General features: G+C 49.0%; 1 protein-coding gene and 1 pseudogene across 1 annotated transcript; both read left to right on the forward strand.

Moving 5' to 3' along the window:
* Positions 1-4788: 4788 nt before the first annotated feature.
* LOC146194032 (uncharacterized) lies at positions 4789-7354 on the forward strand (annotated as a pseudogene).
* Positions 7355-17203: 9849 nt separating this feature from the next.
* On the forward strand, positions 17204-21286 carry LOC146194033 (uncharacterized). Its single transcript, XM_084602934.1, has 3 exons — positions 17204-17507; positions 17827-17920; positions 18151-21286. Exons 1-3 carry the CDS (start codon positions 17355-17357, stop codon positions 20562-20564), a joined length of 2661 nt encoding a protein of 886 aa, XP_084459060.1. The 5' UTR covers positions 17204-17354; the 3' UTR covers positions 20565-21286.
* Positions 21287-22141: the final 855 nt, after the last annotated feature.

Raw genomic sequence — 22141 nt, forward strand, 5'->3', positions numbered from 1 at the left:
GAATCGCTGAGTTTTTTCGTCGGAGCTTTTTAGCGTGGTCTCCCATTCATCGCTAGTTTTAATTGCGTTGCGCCCTGGGGCACGAACGCATCTCCATATTATGTGATCTAATGTTGCCACATGGCCACAAAATTTACAAATTTCGGTTTCTGCACCGTCCCCCTTCCGCCCTCTGGCACCCGTCCAACTCACCCACAGGGGCGAATAGAAATTTCGAGCTTGGAGTCTTCTCCAGTCGTATGATTCCTTTTTACTGAGGGATCTATCCGGTGGCGTATATATCATCTGGTCTTTCTTCAGGTTGTCGGTTACATCCCTAAACGTACCAATACATTCTTTGCTTTTAGATGTTGTTGTGGAGGCGTGCACATCACCCCGAGGTAACGAGGAGCGGGCGAGCATGTGGGCAGCCTCGTTGCCGGCGAGACCGGCGTGTTCTGGGGTCCAGATTATGGTCACGCTTTCGGTGAGAGACGACTCGTTCAGAATTTTTGCAGCACGATTGCTGACTCTACCCTTGCTAAAATTCTTAACCGCCGCTTTGCTATCGCTGATGACGTGTTTCACGCCTGGTCGTGCAATGGCAATGGCTATTGCAATCTCCTCCGCCTCTACCGGTGGCAGATCTCTGTTTCTTTCGATTCCTATGGCGATCCCGGTGTCTAATAGAGCGACCGAGGTTACGTCGACTTCTTTCCCGATCGCTGCATTGGTGTAGGCGGCCGATCCCGGCGGGAGTTTGTCCAATTTTTTAGCGAGGTGCTTAGCTCTGCTTTTCCTCCTCCCCTCATCGTGTACGGGGTGCATGTTCTTCGGTATGGGCGAGACGTATAGATTCTTTCTGATTTCTCGATCTATGCTTTCTCTGACACTTTCGCCTTCCCCTGGCGCTAGTAGGTTTACCCAGTCGAGGATTTGTCTACCCGCCGCCGTTCCTGCGAGTCGCTCTCTGGGACAGCCTGACCGCCGCAGCTAGCTCATTCCACTCAGTATGCAACCCCAATTTCTCTAGAATATCGTTAGAAGTAGTTATGGGGAGTCCTAGAGCGCACTTCGTGCATCTCTTAACCATGTTGTGCAGGATGAAAGAAGTTGTGTTAATCTAGAAAGTTCATGAGATGGGAGTAGATGACATGTTCCATGAGTTTGCATGGCACGCTAGTTAGAGAGATGGGACGGTAGTTTAATGGCGATTCTCTTGTACCTGATTTGTGGACCGGGATGACCTTCCCCATCTTCCAGTCGTTCGGTAGCGTTCCTGTTGAAAGAGACTGTGAGAATAAAAGAGACAGATATACGGAAGATATGTCTTTAGTATTTTTTAAGACTTTGGAATTGATATCATCAAAGCCAGCAGATGATGAGAGCTTAATTTTGTTAATGAGGATTGAGATGCCATGCGCACTGATGGTAACAGGTGACATTGCTGGAAGCACTGATGGAAGTAGGCTGGGTATTGATTAGTCAGTTTCTGTCGTAAAAACAGCAGCTAAAGAGCAACTGAACTCGTCGGCACAGTTGGCGTCACTAATCTCTTCATCTGCTGGGTTAGTAAGGGTAATGGTACATGTCGCTTGTGGGTTTAGTATTTCCCAAAACTTTCTAGGGTTGTTGACCAGGAATTTTGGTAGGTCAGTTTCGAAAAAAAGTTTTTTTTTGGCGTTACGGAGTGCTGTGTAGTACGTGTCCTCGGCTGCATGATATCGCTGCCATGCTTCTGTATTAGACTGCATTTTTGCTGACATATAAAGACGTTTTTTCTTTCTTTCCAATCTTTTGAGAGTTTTAGTAAACCAAGGTTTTTGGCGATTGGCCCGAAAACTGGTAGAAGGAATGAACTTGCAAGTTAGTTCGTTTATCTTATTTTTGAAGGTTAACCAGTTGTCTTCAATAGATCGACTATGAAAAGTAGATTTGAAAGACGGCAGGAAAGCATGTAATTCATTATTAAAAGCATCATAGTTTCCTTTATCATAAACACGAATAGTTTTGCTGAAGGTTTGGCAGGGTGTAGGGGAGAAGTTGAAGGTGGCATGAATAACTCTATGATCACTAATTTCGCGCAGGTAGGTAAGTGATGTTAGATTCTCAGGGTGGTTTGTTAGGGTTAGGTCTAGGATGTTAGATGTCCCTTCAGTAACACGAGTGGGTTCAAGGACCATTTGACTGATATTAAAATTGAGGCATACTTCAACAAAGTTTCTTGCTTCTGAGTTTCCAGCCGTCAGTGGCCCTAAATTTTGCCAGTCGATGCACGGAAAGTTAGTCACCAAAAAGGAGAATTTTCGCTTTAGGATGCTTGGTAGTAACTTGTACAAGCGCGTCGTTTAGTTTTTCGGCGAACCTCGGTTTACTGCTTGGGGCCCTATTGCAGACGGCAAGAAGGACGGTTTCGTTTGGAGCGCTGCACTTGAGCCATACTAGTTACAGGTTAGAATGTATTGCTACAGTTGAACATGATATTTGTTTGTTAATGCAGATAAGAACGCCTCCTCCTCGTACACCTTTGCGATCGTTTCGATATAGTTTAAAGTCCGGCATGTCGTCTAGAACTTCGCCATCTGCAACGTCATGTGTGAGCCACGTTTCAGTTACGATTAGTATGTTGCTGCCAGAAGAAGATATAATACTTCACAGTACTTCGCGCTTAGGAAGAAAGCTGCGAGCATTTGCATAGATTATCGAGAATGAAAGGTTGTTTCGAGTGTTTGTTCCTGGCTGATTGCGCGTTCTCAGACGGCGAAATGATTCCTACAAGAATTCTTTCACGGTTTGAGATTGTTTGAGAATGACAGCTGCTACGTCATTGGCGTCGGCCTCTGCCAGCGTCGTTGGTGCAAGAACCGTTCTTGCTTGCGGCCCCATGCAGTATAGCATGGAACGCGCCTGAACTTCCCGTGCAGCGGTAGACAGTCCCGTCGCACAACAAAAGTCCTCGAACTGCAGCAGCCATGTCGGCCAGGTCCCTGGCTGTCAAAGTCGAATGGCGGCGGTGGGCGAAGCACTGCCCCGAGTGAGGCGGCGGTGGCGGCGTCGCTCATGGTGAAGAGCCGAAGAGTGCCGAATCAGTGGCTTCGTGATCCCACTTGTGACACCATGTAGCGAGATGTGCTTCTCTAAGCACGAACGCCAACCAGACACACCGCCGCTCAACAGGCGAAAGACCCTCAGGCTTTATTCCACCCAAATATATATACGGGGAAGCAGTGGTGCTACCCAGCGTCACCCTCACAAGCCCACGTACAGCGCCCACTTCAGACTGGTGAGCAAGTATGGGTGCGGGACGTAAATAGCCCTGCGATAGTTCTGAGACCGGCCTAGCGCCCCTGGTCGTATAGACCCCGAAGGGCTGAGGGTATTTGGCCTGTTCAGCGGCGGTGTGTCTGGTTGGCATTCGTGCTTAAGAGAAGCACATCTCGCTACAGTAGTTCGCGAGGAGCTCCTTAAGTTTAATCTTAGATCGCTAATCCTACTGCCGCTGCTGTCACCGAAGCCGTGCGTGAAGAACTACGTCAAACATTTTCACCACCTGAGTCGCTGTCGGAGCCACGTTCTATGAACTACGCAGCGGCTCTTCGTCGGCCTGCAGTGCCTCCTGCGCAACAACTTCTTTTCGAATCACAGCCGCCGCCCCCTGTGCAGGCACCGTCCTACCAACCTTTCTTTCCAGCCGCCATCCCAGCAGAGCCCCGTCATGCAGCCACCGGTTTCCAGGCAGACGTCTGGCGAACTCCTCGCCAACGGCCGCTGTGCTACCACTGCGGAGAACCCGGCCGCTTGTACCGTCGTTGTCCATACCGTGAACTCGGTCTTCGGGGTTTTTCTTTTGATTCCGCGCGTCCCCGGGTCGGCGAACGCCCTCCAGAAATCAAAGAATACCTAGCAACCTCTTCGAGCGACCGTAAACAATCGTCTTCTCCCGTGTGCTAACCGCCGTGATTTTGCTGATGCGCCAAGGCGCCGATCGCCAAGCCCACGCCGAGAAAACTGATGGCAGCGACCTCAGGGGGACAGGTTGCTGATGAACGGAATCGATCTCCCGAAGACACCCCCCCGTGACAACTCAGCCCGATGCTGTGACTGCGCGCTGTGACTAAGCGCTCGTGTGTCTGTCTCTTGCGGTGACTACGATGGCGCCGCCGCCGCATGAACCCGAAACTCCGAATCCACCTCATGCCGATCACGTTGTTAGCGCCGACCTTCCCAGTGACCGCTTTGTTAGACACAGGAGTAGACTTCTCAATAATAAGCAAGAATTTCGCGGATCGGCTCTCCAAAGTGAAGCCTGAATGGCTGGGGCCGTAAATTCGTACTGCTGGCGGTCATCTTATGACACTGATCGGACGGTGCACTGCCCGAGTAACCATCGCCGATTTAGACTTTGTAGCCATTTTTGTTATCCTGCCGCACTGCTGCAAGGGCCTCATACTTGGCATGGACTTTTTACGTGAGCATGGGGCTATTATTAATGTTTCTTGCCGTACTGTAACGTTTTGGACGCCTGAAACGACGACCGCTGACTCCGAACGGCGCAACGCACCTTTTACGCATCGTTGACGCGGATGTATCTATGCCGCCACGTTCGTCTGCTTTCGTTACAGTCAGGTGCGACGGCCAGTCCTGTGCTGCCGGCTTTGCCGAACAGAACACTGAGCTAGTATTACATCCATAATTATATTACATCATGGCATCTGTGTTGCACGCGGTATAGTTCATCTGACCAGCGGTCTAGCGCACGTACTGATTACGAACTTCGGGAACGCACGCCAACGCATCGCTAAAAGCACCATGGTAGCCAACTTTGAAGATGTCGCAAAAGCAGCCCATGACTGCTTTGTTCTTGAGACCAACACATCTTCCAGCCTTGATGTGAATCCCGCTCTATCGCCGGCAGAGGACAGATTCGTCGGGCTATATTCCTTCAGTTTCAAGTCTGCTTCTCGTCCGCCTCATCGGTTAGAGACGCCCCTTACCAAGCACCACACAATAACCGACAACCTTACCCAACCAGTCCGACAGAACCCCTACCGAGTGTCACCGCGGGAACGCGAAGTCATTGCCCAACCGGTGGACGAGATGTTAAATGGCGGTGTCATACAGCCATCGAGGGGTCCCTGGGCTTCACCTGTTGTTCTCGTTAAGAAGAAAGACGGAAGTTTAAGATTTTGCGCGGACTACGTTAAGCTCAATCAGATCACAAAAAATACGTCTATCCGCTGCCACGCATTGATGACGCATTAGACCGGCTGCACCACGCGCTCTACTTTTCATCACTTGATCTTAAGAGCGGGTATAGCAGATCGAAGGCGATGAACGTGATCGTGAGAAGACAGCGTTTTTCACGCTCGATGGACTTTATGAATTCAAGATCCTACCTTTCGGATTTTGCTCCGCTTCAGCTACATTTTAGAGAATTATGGGCGTAGTTCTATCTGATCCCAAATGGCAGGTGTGTCTAGTCTACCTGGACGACGTTGTTGTGTTTTCGCCAACTTTCGAGGAACACCTCCAACGTCTCTCCGCTGTGCTACGGGCTATCAGATCTGCCGGCCTCACGTTGAAACCCCAAAAGTGTCGCTTTAGTTACGACGAGCTCCTATTCTTGGGCCACGTCGTCAGCCATCGAGGTGTTCGGCCCGATCCCGCTAAAACATCAGCCGTCACCAAATTCCCTACTCCGTGTGACAAGAAGACAGTTCGCCGTTTCTTGGGCCTCTGTGCCTATTACCGCAGACTTATTGAAAACTTTCCGCGCATTGGCGCCCTGTTGACACGTCTCACCCGGTATGATGTCGCCTTCACCTGGAAAGACGAACAACAAAAGGCATTCGACGAGTTACGCCAGCGCTTGCAGACAACACCTGCGCTTGCTCATTTCGATGCGAGTGCCGAGACTCTGGTCCACACAGATGCCAGCAACGTGGGTCTAGGCGCTGTACTCGTCCAGTGGCAAGACGGTGCCGAGCGAGTTATCGCATATGCCAGTCGGACTTTGTCCCGTGCTGAATCGAACTATTCCACCACCGAAAAAGAATGTCTGGCTGGTGTATGGGCAGTGATGAAAGTTCTACCTTATCTTTATGGCCGGCACTTTCGGGTCGTGAGTGACCACAACTCTCTGTACTGGTTAACGAACTTGCGAGATCCCTCTGGACGCCTTGCAAGATGGAGTTTACGGCTACAGGAATTCGACATCACCATCGTGTATAAGTGTGGATGTCATCACAACGACGCCGCCTGCTTGTCCCGACCACCCTCAACTGAACGTGTTGTGCACACGGACGCTGCACTGCCTGCGGACGGCAGCAACCACACTTGCTACGCCACTGAGTGGTACGACCAGACAACCGAGAGTCAGGGCCGATGCCACCATACATCGGCAAAAAGGCCATTCAGTACCCAAGCCGAGAAAATGGCCATATTAGACTACTTGGAATCGGCTCTCGCAGTTTCTTCTGAGACTGACCCCATTCACCATCGTGTGTACACGGACTTTCAAGCTGCCTACCGGGCATGCGCCAACATTATTTATACGGACTCAGTAGAAAATGGCCATATTAGACTACTTGCAATCGGCTCTCGCAGTTTCTTCTGAGACTGACCCCATTCACCATCGCGTGTACACGGACTGTCAAGCTGCCTACCGGGCATGCGCCAACATTCTTTATGCGGACTCAGTAACGCAGAAGAGCAGGCATAACGCACGTCTGTTTCGCAAACGTGGTCAACATGTTAGCATCCATTGGGTCCCTGCGCACTGCGGTATCTCCGGAAACGAGAAGGCTCTTTAGACTAGCACGCGCTCATCTCTATAAAATGCTAGCCAGAGCTTCCGATACTCTTCCCCCTTCCGACGCTACCACTCCTGAGATTACAGACCCAATCGCGGAGAAGCTAGTGATGAAACTTCATCGCACCGCCTACCTCACGGCAGCGGGCAACCCCCTCTCTATACCTGCACTTCCCCCGATGGTATTCACGCGACGAGAATCGGTCCTGCTGCGCCGGATCCAAGCAGGCACCATTTTTACTCCTTTCTTGTTCAATCGCTTTCATCGGGGTGGCACCACGCTACCTATATCTGGTTCCTGCTCCAGGTGCAACTGCAGTGCGGATCTGAACCACCTGTTCTGGGAATGTCCTCTCTACACACCATCTCGTCTTCGAGCCCTGGCCACCGTTTAGCGGGGACTATGGCCTTCTTCTGTCTGGACCTGGGCCTTCCCCGATACCTCGTCTTGAGATCGTGCCATCGAGCTCTGGCGAGCACTCCTCACATTCGTCCAGGACTCGGAGGCCGCTGATCGGCGACCGGCTCCGCAGTGCTCACGAGAGGCACGCAACCTACACTTAGCTGCATCCAGGAAATTGGAATAAAATGGGGGATGCCTTACCCCTTCTCCTCTACAATACCCCCCCCCCCCCCACCCTTCCACCGTAGCGCCTTTGGCGCAGAAAAAGTGGAATAAACGTGTTTTCAATCAATCGTTCACCTGTCGCGGCTGCGCGTGAAGGCGAAGAACCAAGATTTCCCCTTATCGCAGCCGTCGACGCGCTCACTGTTTCGCAGCAGCAACGTGACAACCCGGCTCTCGCACCACTTATCCATTTTCTGGAAGCGCGTACTACAGACGTTCCCCATCTCTTCGCCAGAGCGCAGTCATCGTTTTGCATGCGAAACATTATTTTATACAAGAGCAACTTCGCCCCGACGAGAGGAAATTATCTCCTCGTCGTGCAGAGTCTCTTCGCGAAGAAATCTTGCAGGCATGCCATGATGAGCCCACTGCGGGTCACCTGGGATATGCTCGAACTCTGGCCCGAATTAAGAAGTTATTGCTGGCCAAACCTTGCGGCCACGGTACGACATTACTTGCGAACATGTGATGATTGCCAGCGACGGAAAACCCCACCTGTGAAACCAGCCGGTTTACTGCATCCTGTTCAAGTGCCAAGAAACGCATTTGAACAAGTTGGCATGGATCTGTTGGGTCCTTTTACAAATTCTGATTCGGGCAACAGATGGATAATCGTCGCTACAAATTACATCACGCGTTACGCTGAAACAAAGACCCTCCAGCGTGGCACGGCAATCGAGGCAGCGAAATTTTTCATCGAACGCATCGTACTGAGGCACGGCGCTCCGACAGTTATAATAACGGACCGAGGCACTGATTTCACTGCCAAGCTACTGGAATCCGTCATGCGGCTGAGCAGCACTACCCATCGCAGGTCAACCGCCTACCATCCACAAACTAACGGCTTGACAGAACGTCTAAACAAACCTCTCGCCGTCATGATGTCCATGTGCGTGGATGTTGAACATCGGTCTTGGGATGACGTCCTGCCGTACGTCACGTTTGCGTACAACACGGCGCAGCAGGAAACAACACAAATGACGCCGTTCTCCCTATTGTATGGCCGCGAAGTTTCGACAATGCTGGAAACCATGTTGCCCCATGACGGCCGTGACCTCGAAGTTGGCGCCGAGGAGTTTACTCAACGCGCAGAAGCGGGACAGCTGGCGGGAGCACGCATCCGGAACCAGCAAGGCCGAGACGCCCAGCGTTACTATCAGCGCCACCGTGTAGTGACTTTCGAACCAGGCGACAGAGTGTGGCTCTGAACTCCGATTCGATGTCGTGGACTACCTGAGAAACTTCTGGAACAGTACTTTGGCCCATACAAAGTGCTCCGTCAGCTGAGTGGCGTCACGTACGAAGTGCTTCCGGATGGTTTTTCGACTACTCGTCGCCAGCAGAAACCCGAGGTTGTTCACGTCGTGCGCATGAAGCCGTACTTTTCGCGATAAAATTAGCATGTCTACCGCAGGTTTCTTGCTTTATGTTTCTTTTCTAATTTCGAGTTCATAAGTTTGACGTTTTTGTTTTTTTTTTAGAGAGGGGGTAATGTAGCGTGTCCAACAGCATGCGCTGACTTGAAGAAGAAGAAGCGGCCCCGTGTCCTTCGATTAGAAGAGGCTGAAGTTGTGGTGCCGACCATCTCTGGGTGCTGTGGACATGCTCTCCTTTGCTTTCTGGGTTAACCCCCCCATTAAACTTTCTAGTTACGAGCTCAAAAAGCTACATGACAGGAGTTATTCATTTCGGGCCTCTGACTATAGGTATGCCTGTTTACGTTGCTGAGTTTCTGCTCATTGAGTTGGGTTTAATAAAGATTCCTTGTAATATATGTAAGGTTATTTTGCTTTTCTGACAGTGTATCCGTGTTGGCAGCGCTCAAAAATTTGAGGGATACTCTTCTTTGCAGCTCTTTTTTTTTTATTCCTCCTTACATTGCATAATTGCGTTCACTGGGTCCCTGGCCACCGTGGCATCACATCTAATGAAAAGGCAGATTTTTTAGCAAAGTCCACCCTTGGTGGACCTATTTTCCCGTACGTCCCAAATACCGTCTACTTAACTATAGCACGCTTTCAACGTTTCCAACTTCTCGATTACCTGAGTCATGAGCCTCTCCTTGCTGCAGCGGACTACCAATGCCTGAAATGGCCTTGACGTGTGCGCATATGCAGTTCGAGACAATGAAGCGTCCTTGACTATTTTGCAGTGCAGAATACCGAAACTAACTCTGTATGTATGTCGTTCGGGTCTATCCCCGACCAATTAACCTATGTGAGTCTTATGGAGAAGTTGAATTCATAAACCATTTTTCCCACTTCCGTCGGCGGTTCGCACCTCTCCGTTAAATTTACTTTGAGACTTCCCTTGCTAGATTAGGGCTTCCTCTAACCGTTCCAGTTCTGCTTTCCTTCGGAGCAAGTGTCAAGGGATATGCTTCGAAACCAGTGTGCACTTCTGTTCATGATCATATAACTTGACCAGGCAGATTCTTATACTGGGTGAGACTTCATTGCTTTTTCTTTTCCTTTTTATTTTTTAGTTGAAATTCTAGATTGACACTCATAATTATCTAAATACTTCACTCTTTGTCGCATATATTTCGTATCTGCAGTGCGCCCTGGCCAGTCCCCCACCATGCGTTTTTGACTAAGGACATCATCATCACTATCATCATCAGCAGCAGCAACCAAAGGGAAGCTTGATGTCATTCCAGATGTCATGCCGTGCGAAGTGTACAAGCAGCAGGGTAATACTGTACTCCCTCAACCTCTGGGCACCATTTATAGAAGAAAAAGGATGGACACCAGGACGCCTCTATACTGCATTCAATCCCTGGCTCTCCTTACGTTTGTCGATCTAGCAACATGGCGCTCAGTCTCTATTTCGCGCTCCCCCTAAAACGTTTTCTTCCTCCTCGTCCTTCTTATTGCAGCTTCGTATGCGAATCTGCAACACTCTCCGCGCCCTGGGGTAAGCAATAGCTAGAAGCTAGGGCAGTGTCACATCAATGTTCTCTGTTGGCCACCATTATGAAGTGGGAGCTGACACCTCGCTTTTTGAAGCTTGTCAATGATGACAGTGTAAATACTCCCCGAAGACTGGCTTCTAACATTCGAAACTGGACACCAACAGTGCAGAACAACATGGATCAGTAGGGCGTGACAGCACAGACTCGAATCACACACCAGGCCCACACACTGTCCACGTTCTTTTGAGCATACTTCTGCTATGCGCTTTGCAACAGACTGCACTGATTCTTCGGCTGACTGACCACAGTACACAACACAACGTCAATCCTTTGGTTCGTGTAGGATTCAAGTATGTACTATGCCACCCTCCGTTGCTGGAAGATCATAGCTCAGCGCGAAGTTTCATACGCACATCCTTGACGTCAGCGCTGACACAACTCACACACAAACACACACACTCTAGCACAGCACAACACTGACACAACTCTTGGTTTCCAACGTGTTCTTTTCCTGCGCACTGGCCTTTTTTTCTTCCTGTGCCTGTGAAACCCTTTCTGCCACTTTACCAGGCTGTTCCATGATTCATTGCGTTTCTGTATCTTCCTTGTACCCTGCATAAGTTCTAGCGGCATTGACCGACCTCGTTCTCTCGTTTGTGCAATAACACTGGTGACAAGATTTTCGTTTGCCACTTCGGCCTCTCTCGCAAGCTCTACAGAAGTCGGCGCGTCTGATAGAATCATTGTCGAGGCGTCTTCCGCACGTTAATTTCAAACGTTCCACTCGTGAGTTCTTCAAGGTAGGCTCTCTGCTGCTGGCTTTCTTTGTCTTGCGCAGAGTCATTGAATGCACTTTCGTCTTTTTCTATTGTTTGCTTCTGGATTATTTTCGTTGGTCACTCCAAGGGTATAACATCAGGTACACGATCAACACGTTGCGCTCTTTCAAAGCCTTCTTCCGTTGGCGGTCAGAAAACAATCTCGCTTGTACACAATACAGAAGTGTCTGCCCACCGTTTTTTAACACGTTTTACTGCCTCGATGCTTTCTGTACTGTTGAGGAGCCCCGTCTGGGTAGGTTCCAGATTATACTATGCTTCTTCAAGAGGTGGATCCCCCAGTACGGCAGCCGCTGCTCGGTCACTACTGACATCGCTCTGGGCCCACTTAGAATCATCTCTTCTCAATCACTCTCCACGATGTTTCGATGTATTGGGCCTTTAGAGCTGACTAGGGAAAAGCAAAGTCAGGCATTGGTAATACCGCGGTGGAACTTCGAACTTGTGTCTCTTTAAGCACACTGAGAGAAGCGGTGGTTCCGTTTATAGATGATTCGGCGAACAATTCAGGCTTTGAAGGGCTTCTGGGACTACTGCTAGAACAGGCTGGGTGGCTGAAGTCGTCTGAAACGATTCGATGTCTCTCTTCGCGCCGATACATAAATTCCCCCTACGTTGCGCCGCTTCTTTCAACTTTCCTTGCAATTTTCTACCTGTCCAGAGAATGACTTCTGGGTGGAAGCTTTGTTTTTCCGCCGTGAGCTGCACTTTTCTGTTACGTTCGATCCCGCTGCTGCTTTCACATAAGATATGGCTGCTGCAGGGAGCCTCACAACTGTCTTCATAAAACAACGACTGTGGACAACAATAGTAGGCCCCTTAACGCCCTCGATCTGATGGCAGAGGAGCGTCAGTATCTGTGTGATAGTTTTCTGATACTCTAATGCAGCTGCGGCGTCATCTGCACAAACGTCACCTTTAAAAGCCTGCAGCTTCTCGTTCAGTACGCGCAAGCCGCCGTTGCATACTTCTATTCTCGCGTGAAGAAGCTTTAGCGCAAGAATATTTACTGCGTTAGAATTCAAAAGTTATCTTGCCTCATGTAAGAGCCGGGTCATAAACGCTCGCTGGACGACGCGCTTCATTTCGATGCGGTCCATGGCGTATCGCTGAAACCCTCTTCTCTTTGTCCAGTGGGGTTCGATGGCGGAGCTGCTGGTATCTTCCTGCAGGGCCGTTGTCGTTCCTCTTGCAACCTCCAGGAAGGATCGTTGAAGGAGCTCACATTACCCTCCCGGGTTTCGGCCGCAAAAATTATAGAAGAAAAAGGGCGGACATAAGGACGCCTCTACACTGCATTCAATCCCTGGCTCTCCTTACGTGTCGATCTAGCAACATGGCGCCCAGTTTTTGTTGTTGATGTTGCTGTTCTCTAATTTGGTGGCACATACCCACACAGGGGGATCGGCCAAGAATTGGGTGCAAAGATATTAGATTTTGAGATGTATAATTTCATCGCAAAAAAAAATAGAAATAATTGCTAGGGAGTAGAGGAGGAAATGTAAATATGAAAAACCAAAATAAGTAAGGGTAATTACTAACGCACGCAGTAGGAGAATACTGAGATTTTACACATTAAAAATTAAAAGCATATTAACAAGGCAGACGTTTTGTTTCTATTAAGAAGTTTTGAATGGCGTTAAAAACAGACCTGTGGCTGTACCCAAGCATGGTGGCACCGAACGATAATAAAATATGGCTGCTCAAATTAAGACCCAGCTGTTGTAATGGTTTCTCCAAATACCGCTTTCTCATCATAGTAAAATGGCGGCAAAATAGCAAGAAATGGTCTATTGTTCCCGGTTCCCCGCAGAATGCGCAGATGGGAGAAAGCGCCAAACCAGACCTGTTCATATAGAAAGTTAGGGGCGGAATACGACAGCGCAGCCTCGTTATAAAGACCTCAGTCTGCCTTGATTGACATGACTTCCTACTCCAGGAGTACTTGAGATGCAGGCAGTTGTCCGATGATAAAATAGATCCAGACTGCGTGCTTAATAAGGGTGGTTTCCGTTTGCTTAGAGCCTAGATGTTGCTTTTTTTATTTTGCCTGTGGACGAGGTGATCACGGGTTAGACATCGAGGATCCACTGCGTTTTAGGATTCGAGTATCTGTCTCCACCATATTTGCATCATGAGCCTCGTCTGACTTGTCGGAATTTTGCATAGGTGATGCGGAAAGAAATTCATTTTGCGAGTAGGACATTGTAGCTAATGAGTGCTGCACTGATAATGAATGCCCAGGTGTCGAAGGAGAAACCGTAGCAGTGTGCACATCCCGAGAAATGTCAGCTGCCAGAACGTTGGATATGCATTCTGTGGCTGTTGTCACAATCCTATCCACCATTTTGGCCATGGTTGCTTCCACAGCAGTTACTATGGCTTTAGACAGCGAGGAATTTAATGATGCTGCAGAACCGTCTGACACACCTGCATACCCATGAGCTCTCTCTTTAATTTCTTGAATTGCCTCAAGCCTCGAGCAGAGTTTTCGGTCAGTATAATCTCCAGAATTTGCATTTCATGAGCTCTAGAAGGACATTTCAAAAAAATTTACTGAGTGAAGTCCACCGCAAAGACAACATTTGACATTTTGATCTGAGCATAAATGTGTTTTATGGGCATCACCGCATTTGCAACATCGCAAAATGGACTTGCAACTGCCAGCGGTATGGCCGTAACGCCAGCAGTTGTTGCACAGGCTTTAATGGTAGGGGATCTACACAGAATATTAAAGGTCACGCTTTAATCTCTGACGGACAGACTGTACCTGCAAAAGTAGCAATTACCGATTCTGTCGGTACACGAACATTATTGATCTCCCGGCTACAGCGATAGACCGCAACAACGGCTGCCGCGGAGCGAAGGTCAAGGGTTTCTTCTGGACTTAATAAGGAATCCACACCTCGGACTAGACATTTGTGCAGGCCAGGTGCGAAGAAATAAAACTGCTTACCTGATGAGACGCAAAAGTAGAGCAGTTTAGGAGATCCTGTATACATGAGAGGTCTGGTGAACGGCAAAGAATCCCGCCGCGATCAAATTGGCGTACCTCGGCTATTCCTTCGCAGAACGAAGTGGTTTCCTAAAGGGCAGCTCGGACAGCTCCTGGGTTGTTCATTTTAATGGTGCCACCATCCTTAGGAACGAGCGTCACAGGGATGTTGCGGACATAGGTCAGAAGAGAAGCCGACCTGCGTCATTACCTTATATTGCTAACGTCGCCGCGTGCGTTAGCCAACAGAAAACAAAAAACGCAAAGGGGAAAGACAAAACCAGGATCAGCAACCCAATACTTAGCCGATCGGCGTGTGAGCAGGCCACGAACACCTTCAGCAAGTCCGCCATGAGATGAGCAGCCTCTATCTCTCTATCTCTCTCCCCTCCCCTCAAAACTACTACTTCCTCCTCGTCTTTCTTATTGCAGATTCTTATGCGAATCTGCAACACCATTAACAAAGTATGGCTAGACGGCTGTGTACCTGAGGTCTAGATATCGGCCATTGAGATCCCCATTCCAAAATAAGGGACACCGCCGGTGGACCTCCACAACTTCCGGCCTATTTCCCTATCGTCAACACTATGCAAGCTGATAGAAAAAATGTTGGCCACACAATGATCGTGGTGGCTGGAGCAGTTTTTCCAGGGACCATACTGGAGTACCATGGTGTCTACTACCCCGCTCAAATTGGATTCCTTCCATCCATATAGGCACCGAAGATGATTGGCCACACGGTGGTCGTGGTGGCTGGAGCAGTTTTTCCAGGGACCATACTGGAGTACCATGGTGTCTACTACCCCGCTCAAATTGGATGCCTTCCATCCATATAGGCACCGAAGATGAGCTGGCTAATTTGGCCTCGCAAGTTCTTTCATGATTCTGTCGTCAACCCGCAGCCGCAATGTACGTGCCATCCTTCAATCTGCAAGTACAGGGCACTCCCATCCCCCGTACCGACCGAATCCGTATCCTGGGCCTTCATCTACAAGATAATGGAGGAAACGCCACTACTCTTCAGCGAGTAGATCAATCTGTAATCCAGATCAGCCGCCTGCTCAAGAAAGTCGCCAACAAGCATAAGGGCATGCGCGAATCCAACCTTTTGCGCCTCGTACAAGCCTTCGTTTGTACGCGCATTGCCTATGTTGCCCCTTACCTTCGCCTCACACGAACAGATCGGGAACGACTGGATGCATCACTGCGCAAGGCATACAAGACAGCATTGGGTCTACTCATGTCCACTTCCACCACCAAACTGATGACTCTCGGGATCTCCAACACAGTCGACGAGCTGATTAAAGCGACTCTAACTTCCCAATATGAGCGCCCCTCGCTGACACATGCGGGCCGTGCAGTACTGAGCCAGGTAGGAATCACTCCTCTGAGGGCGACTTCTACGTATATGGACCTCACGCCTGAGCAGAGACTCAGTCTTCGTATACCTCCGCTTCCCAAACGTATGCATCCAGAGTATCATACAGAGCGCAGAGCCGACCGAGCCCGGCAACTCCACAAACGTTTTACCGGTCGCCCCGACGTTACGTACACAGATGCCTCCCACCACCCCCGTCGCCCCGCTATGGTTGCGGTTGCATTGGCACCGCACCGAAATTAGCACAACGCCTGCAGCGTCCTCAACGCCGCAACTGTTACCACCGCAGAAGAGGTTGCCATCGCGTTAGCTCTGACCCACCCCTCCACCAAAGTAGTTAGCGATTCCCAACAGGCAATTCGTAACTTCGATGCAGGTCGTATATCCCGACAGGCACACACTATCCTCCGATCTCTCCCCTTACCGTCTACACCTCGTCTTCTCATATGGACAGCAGCTCATGAGGCGCTCAGCGGGAACGCACAGGCGCATGCTCTAGCCCGAGAACTCAGCTACCGGGCGGCGCACCCTCCTCAGCCTGCCGCTTCCTCTGACACTCCCCAAGGCACTCATTCACGCCTTGTTACATACACGGACATCCTCCAGCATTATCGGCTCGAACGGTGTCTATACCCCCCTGCACACCGGGAACTATTCCAGCGCGAGGCCGTCCACTGGCGCAAAATATAAACAGGAACCTTTCCCAACCCATGGCTATATAGCAAAATTTTCCCAAATCTTATTGCACCTAGCTGCAAACACTGCTCACAACCGGCCACATTCATTCACATGGTGTGGACATGTATACGACACAACGCAGACAATACAGCTACAATGGATGCGTGGGAGTCCCTCCTGCGTACCACCGAGCTCGCCCAACAGCGCCAGCTCATTTTTCGCGCATTGGAGGCCGCAGAGTCCCAAGTGATCCCTGCTGACCTTCTCTAAGCAGTGCAACCAGTCTTTCGGCTGGTTCCCCTTCTTTGGGAGTAAATAAAGAGTTGATCATCCTCATCGCCGTGGCGTATGCTGCATTTATCTCTTAGGTATAAGCAGTTTCGTGAATTTTTCCTTGAAAACAGAAGATTTGCAATACGGCTTATAGTGGCGACTCTATTGGATCATTTGTCCCTGTCCCTGGGGCTGTCCCGAGCCCCAGGTCTCGGGACAACCGCCAACGTCATTTAACATTGTCTTCACTCCAATTGTATGGTACTTACATAATGTCCGTTATTATATCGCGAAGCGCCTATGCAAAGGGTGCGGGAGAAAAGAGACACCGGGTGAAGAGCCCAAGCTCAAGTAACGGACAACACAACAAAGAGGGCGTTTATTTTCAGTAGCAAGCTTATATAACCTACTCCACATGGTCATTAGCACAGTTATTGCCAACATGCAACGTAAAAAAAGCTAAACACTGAAACTCCATTTTCCCGAAGTCAAATTTGTTGCTCCACGCTAACAATATTATGGTGTGGAGTAATCATCATGACCTGATGACTAAAGCGGCGGTCACACAGTCAACCTTGGATATTACTGCCAGTTACGATAAATCTGCCACTCTTTCCACGAGCAAAACTCCATTCACGACGGTAGCCAACCACTGGGGTCGCTGTAAACTCGCTGTGATTAGGGTGCCTGGATACTCTCTCTCGCCCCCGCTCCGTTCAGGGTGGGGACATTCTTAGAAGGAGCTGTCGCCGCCTCGACCGGTTTTCGTAGCCGCTGTCCGCCATTGCATAGCCCAGTCCCCACGGAAGCAGCACGTGTGAACTTTGCGCGGCCGCCTGGCTGCGGTTTTCGGCGCAGAATGCCTGGTTGCTGCGTGCCGTTGTGCACGAACCACTCCAGAAATGGTTGGAGAATGTTTCATTTTCCAACAGAACCGAAAAGAAGGCTCCTGTGGATTGTGAAAGTCAAGCGCGACAAGTGGCAGCCGACAAAGGGATCGTGCGTATGCCAAGTGAGTATTGTGCCTTTGTTTTTCGTGTCTACAACTTATTGCCGTGCACGTGTAGTAACCGCTATTGGAGTCTGTCCGTTTGTGCTGTGCAATGTGTGACGCCTGGCAGCCTGTGCACTAAAACGCAATAAAAATGCTGTCATGTAACGAATGAGTTTTCTATGCCTGCATCATGAAACTGTACAACGCCGGAATCTTTCGAGGGTGCTAAATATGTTGCATGCGAACCAAGTACTGAAAGAAATATGCGTTGATGATCCATATCGATATTATATTAAAAGCTTCCCTCATTATGTCCCGGTTCTGACATTGCCTGCAGGCCCACTTTGAAGAGAACAACTTCGAACAAAATCGGGCCGACGGCTGGAAGAAGTTGAAACCAAATGCTGTGCCAACCGTATTTCCATTTAACGGTAAGTACATACAATACTTTGACATCAGCGTTGCATTCATAAGGCCGCTTGTCGTTGTCGTATTTTGACTAATGTCAACGGCACTAATGTGCTAGCGCTTGCAATTCCAGGCTTAAATCTAATTCCGGCAACGGGCATTCTTATTTGCACCTTCAACTTGTTCATTATTATTATTATTTATTTATTTTTACTTTACTAATATTATTATTTTTTTTTTTTTGCTGTTGTAGCCTTGCCGCGGCAGAGGAAGCCACCGAAAGAAAGGATGCGACCTCCTGTGTCATCCGTGGCATGTGAAGATGAATCTTCACTAACAGCTGCCGCCTCATCACCTGAAAGCAAGGAAGCAGCTTCAGCGTCCCTCAAAAGCAGCAATGAACTACCTCCAGGACATAACTGCAACCCAAAAGCAGCCAGCCTGAGCCTTTCGCCAAGTGACAGAAACAACGCGCAAAGCTCGGCTTCTGCTGTGCTGTCTACTGGAGTTCATGACCAACAATATGCTAATAGCTCCTGCGCAGAGTTAAATAAGCAACTGGCAGATATGACGAGAAAATATAACCAGCTCCATGAAGCGCACAGCAAGGCAAATACAACCATTCAAGGCCTTAAAAAAAAAGTGAATAAGCTGGAAAATAACTTAGAAAATGTTGGAAAGCGCATGAAGTTCTTGAACAACGATCAAGTGGAAGCACTTTCACGAAACAGTAACCAGGGGAGCACATGGTCACCACAAACAATCCGGCAAGCACTTCAGATTAAATTTGCATGTGGAACCTCGGGTTATGAAACAGTTAGGAGACTTGGGTACCCACTTCCGTCCAGTAGAACTCTTGCGCGTCGCCTACAGGGTCTGAAGTTTACGCCGGGGATCCTAGCTGAGGTGGTCGACTTGCTAAAGATGAAGGCAGAAGGCATGGAAGACGTTGAGAAAGACTGTGCCCTTTTTCTTGATGAAATGGAGATCGACGAGGGATACGAACTTGATCGTGCTGGAGATGTTGTGTATGGGGGAAAAACTTTGCCACTGAAGCCAGATGAGCCTGCACACCATGCCCTCGTATTCATGGTGGGTGGCCTCACTCAGAGATGGAAGCAAGTAATTGCATATCATTTCACTGGAAGCCACGTCGATGGCTTGACCCTCAAGGAGTGCGTTCTGCAGATTGTTGAACTTTGTGCCGACATTTCGCTGAGAATCCGCGTCGTGACTTCGGACATGGGAGCTTCAAACCGGGCGATGTGGCGGGAGCTTGGATTTGCGAGTCACAGAAATTCTCATATTGTTTGCACAATATCACATCCTTGCCTGGAAGGTAAGGAGCTTTTTTTTACTGCAGATGCAGCACATGTTCTAAAAAATATCAGGGGACAACTTCTGAATTCATCTGTGTTTACTTTAAGTGATGCAACTGTATGTGAACATGGCTTGCCATCTAACGAAGTAAGAATAGATCATGTACGCGCTGTAGTGCAGTATGACAGTGACAAAGAACTTAAAGTAGCTCCAAAGCTCTCAGAGGCGCATGTTACTGCCGGCCACTTCACTAAAATGAAAGTAGGAGTAGCTGTACAGTTTTTCAGAGAGGCTCCATCCGCAATCCGGTATCTGGTGAGGCATCAAATTCTGGGCCCGGAAGCCGAGACAACCGCGTGGTTTCTGGAACTCATTTCTAAATGGTACACGATTATGTCTTCACGACACCCATCAACGGCCCTAAGCCTTCAAAACATGGAGAAATACCATTCAGCTATCAGCACACTTATGCTGGCACTTGATACCATTCAAGGTATGAAAGCAGGCAACACGCCTCAGTGGAAGCCATCTCAAGCAGGTCTTATGATTTCTACAACCGTCGTTCTTCGACTCCAGGACACGCTCTTGAAGGGAGAAGGCTACAAGTTTTTTTTGACTAGTAGAATACTCCAGGACTGCCTGGAAAACCTATTTTCCGTCGTACGTCTCAGGAAACCGGTTCCGAATGCCTACGACATGAAGTGTGCATTGAAGCTTGTTTGTGTGAGCCAGTTTTTGCACACACCAACGACAACAAACTATGAAATCGACGATGGCCAATACCTTGTTGACATGCTGTCGAAAGGCCTGAAAGAGCAGGCTGAAGCAGAAGTAGAAGGCATTGACGGCGCGGAGATATTTTTCATTGAGGAGCTACAATCAGCTGATTGCGCTATTCTTTTCCACATTGGTGGGTTTCTTGTCAAAAGCATTGTCAAAGCGTTTGACTCCTGCGAACAGTGCAAGACTGCAGTCTTGGGATCCAACAGCAGTGAGCATGCATATTTAACAGCGCTGAAAGAATATGTTAGCGATGGGAACAACCTTCACTATCCAAGCGGTCCAGTCATGAGCACCCTAAAGTCTTGCGAAGAGCATTTCCGCGGCATCACCACTTGGACTGATAGCGCACTCACCATTAAATCGCCAGTGCAGGCAATAACAGCATATCTGAGCAAGATGTTGCGATTCAATCTGGAAACATGCGAACAGCACAAGGAAGCAGTTCAGAAGATGCTCGTTTCAAGCTACGCGAGACTGCGGTTACGCATACACCTTCGTCAAATTGGGGCAAGAACAATTAATGGAAATGCAAGTAAGACATGTGCAGGAGTCAACCTGCCATAAGCTCAGAAAGTGTCATGTTTTTCTATGTACATAGCCAGATTATATGTTCCTCCATTTTGGTTTAGGAATAGTGTTTCAATGTTGTCTGCTTCTGTCAATTTGGGATTCTCGTCATGCTACACATTTTCTATTGTTTTTTTTTTCTGTAATTATTTGCATTTTATACTCAGCTCATTTCCCCTTCTGGCTCACTATCTGTTAAACGAATAAAAGCTTTCAAAACATTGCTCTGTACGCCTGTTCTTTTAAACTACGGGTGTATCCGGAACTAGCATGATAATAGCTGCTGAAGTATATTCCCCAACACTGATGTCAATACCAGTATTTACATCTATTAGGATTTTTTTTATTCATACAATTCAAATTAGCATTTTGATGCTTCGTAATGGCACTTCAGTAAAAATTTAAAGAATTCAGCCAGTTTGCTTTGGGAACGTGTAACATCTAGAGTTCGCCTATGCTACAGGGAACAAGTCCACACCATGTCAATAAGGATCATCTGCCATGCGCGGCGCGAGAACACAGCGATTCACGTCTCGTACTTTCTACGCGAGCATTTCCTACCTGGAACCAAAAAAAAAAAAAAACACGCCTCGTTTATAGGACAACGCTTTGCAACATAGGTTGAGCAAAACTATACCATCAAAAAATGAGCCTCCCTGATCTATTATTATGGCCTGCCACCTCTTCAAGGGTCTTTGTCAGCGCGAAACGCGCTTGCGGATGAAAATTTAGTGGTACATTCGTGTGCTTGGAGCGCGCTACCCGAGTGACGGGCTACGCAATGGCGGACGCCGTAGCAGACGACGCGGTTGTCCTCACCCCGAACGGAGCGGGGGCGAGAGAGAGCATCCAGGCACCCTAGCTGTGATGCCAGTCTGTCTCCAGTCTTGTGGAACCCCACTTCATGATTGTCCGACATTGAAAATAGCTGGGATTGTCAATCCAGCAGTCGGCAACGGGGACCGCCTATTCCAGGCTAAAAATCAGGCGATGCAGACCTTAGGCTTAATCATGATGTATTGCTCCTAAATCCGTTGACGCTTGCTCTAATGTCGCACGACATTAAGTGGTAGCGGCTCCGCAGCCACGCCTCATTTATCAAGCACAGTTCCAGCACTCGACAGGGCTCAATGTGATCGCCAGGAAGGAGTCAATAGAGAGGCTATGAGACCCGTCACTCAATTGCCATCCCCCGCAGCACACCGATCGCGGCACTTCAAAGAACGTTCAGCTTAACGCATTAAATGAGCTGGTGCAGCAACGATGCGATGCTGCACTCACTGCGAGCACTCCGGGCCTATGCTTCATCGCACACCATATTGTCGCCGCCACCACCCCCAGTTCTTCCACGGATTTTTGTTCACCTGAGCGACAACGAACCTACTGATCTTCATCGACCAACCTCATCTTATGCGGCATCGTCCCTTCGTGAAAGGATCAAGGAACAAGATACCAATCTGCCCTACGGCTCGATAATTATATATGATGCCTCCATTGATGGATGTACTACACTTCACTGTCTACCAAGCCTGCACTAATAAGATATATCCAGATATTAATTCGTAGAACCTCCT

Source organism: Amblyomma maculatum, chromosome 4 (genome assembly GCF_055883805.1).
Source record: "Amblyomma maculatum isolate TAMU_Amacu chromosome 4, ASM5588380v1, whole genome shotgun sequence".
NCBI classification, from domain to species: Eukaryota; Metazoa; Arthropoda; class Arachnida; order Ixodida; family Ixodidae; genus Amblyomma; species Amblyomma maculatum.

What these genes read in the sequence shown, in the direction of transcription:
- LOC146194033 (XM_084602934.1), top strand. Translation starts at nt 17,355, where the DNA reads ATGCCTGGTTGCTGCGTGCCGTTGTGCACGAACCACTCCAGAAATGGT. An exon ending in AGGGATCGTGCGTATGCCAA is followed by an intron (nt 17,508 to 17,826) that starts GTGAGTATTGTG and finishes CATTGCCTGCAG; the next exon opens with GCCCACTTTGAAGAGAACAA. An exon ending in AACCGTATTTCCATTTAACG is followed by an intron (nt 17,921 to 18,150) that starts GTAAGTACATAC and finishes TTGCTGTTGTAG; the next exon opens with CCTTGCCGCGGCAGAGGAAG.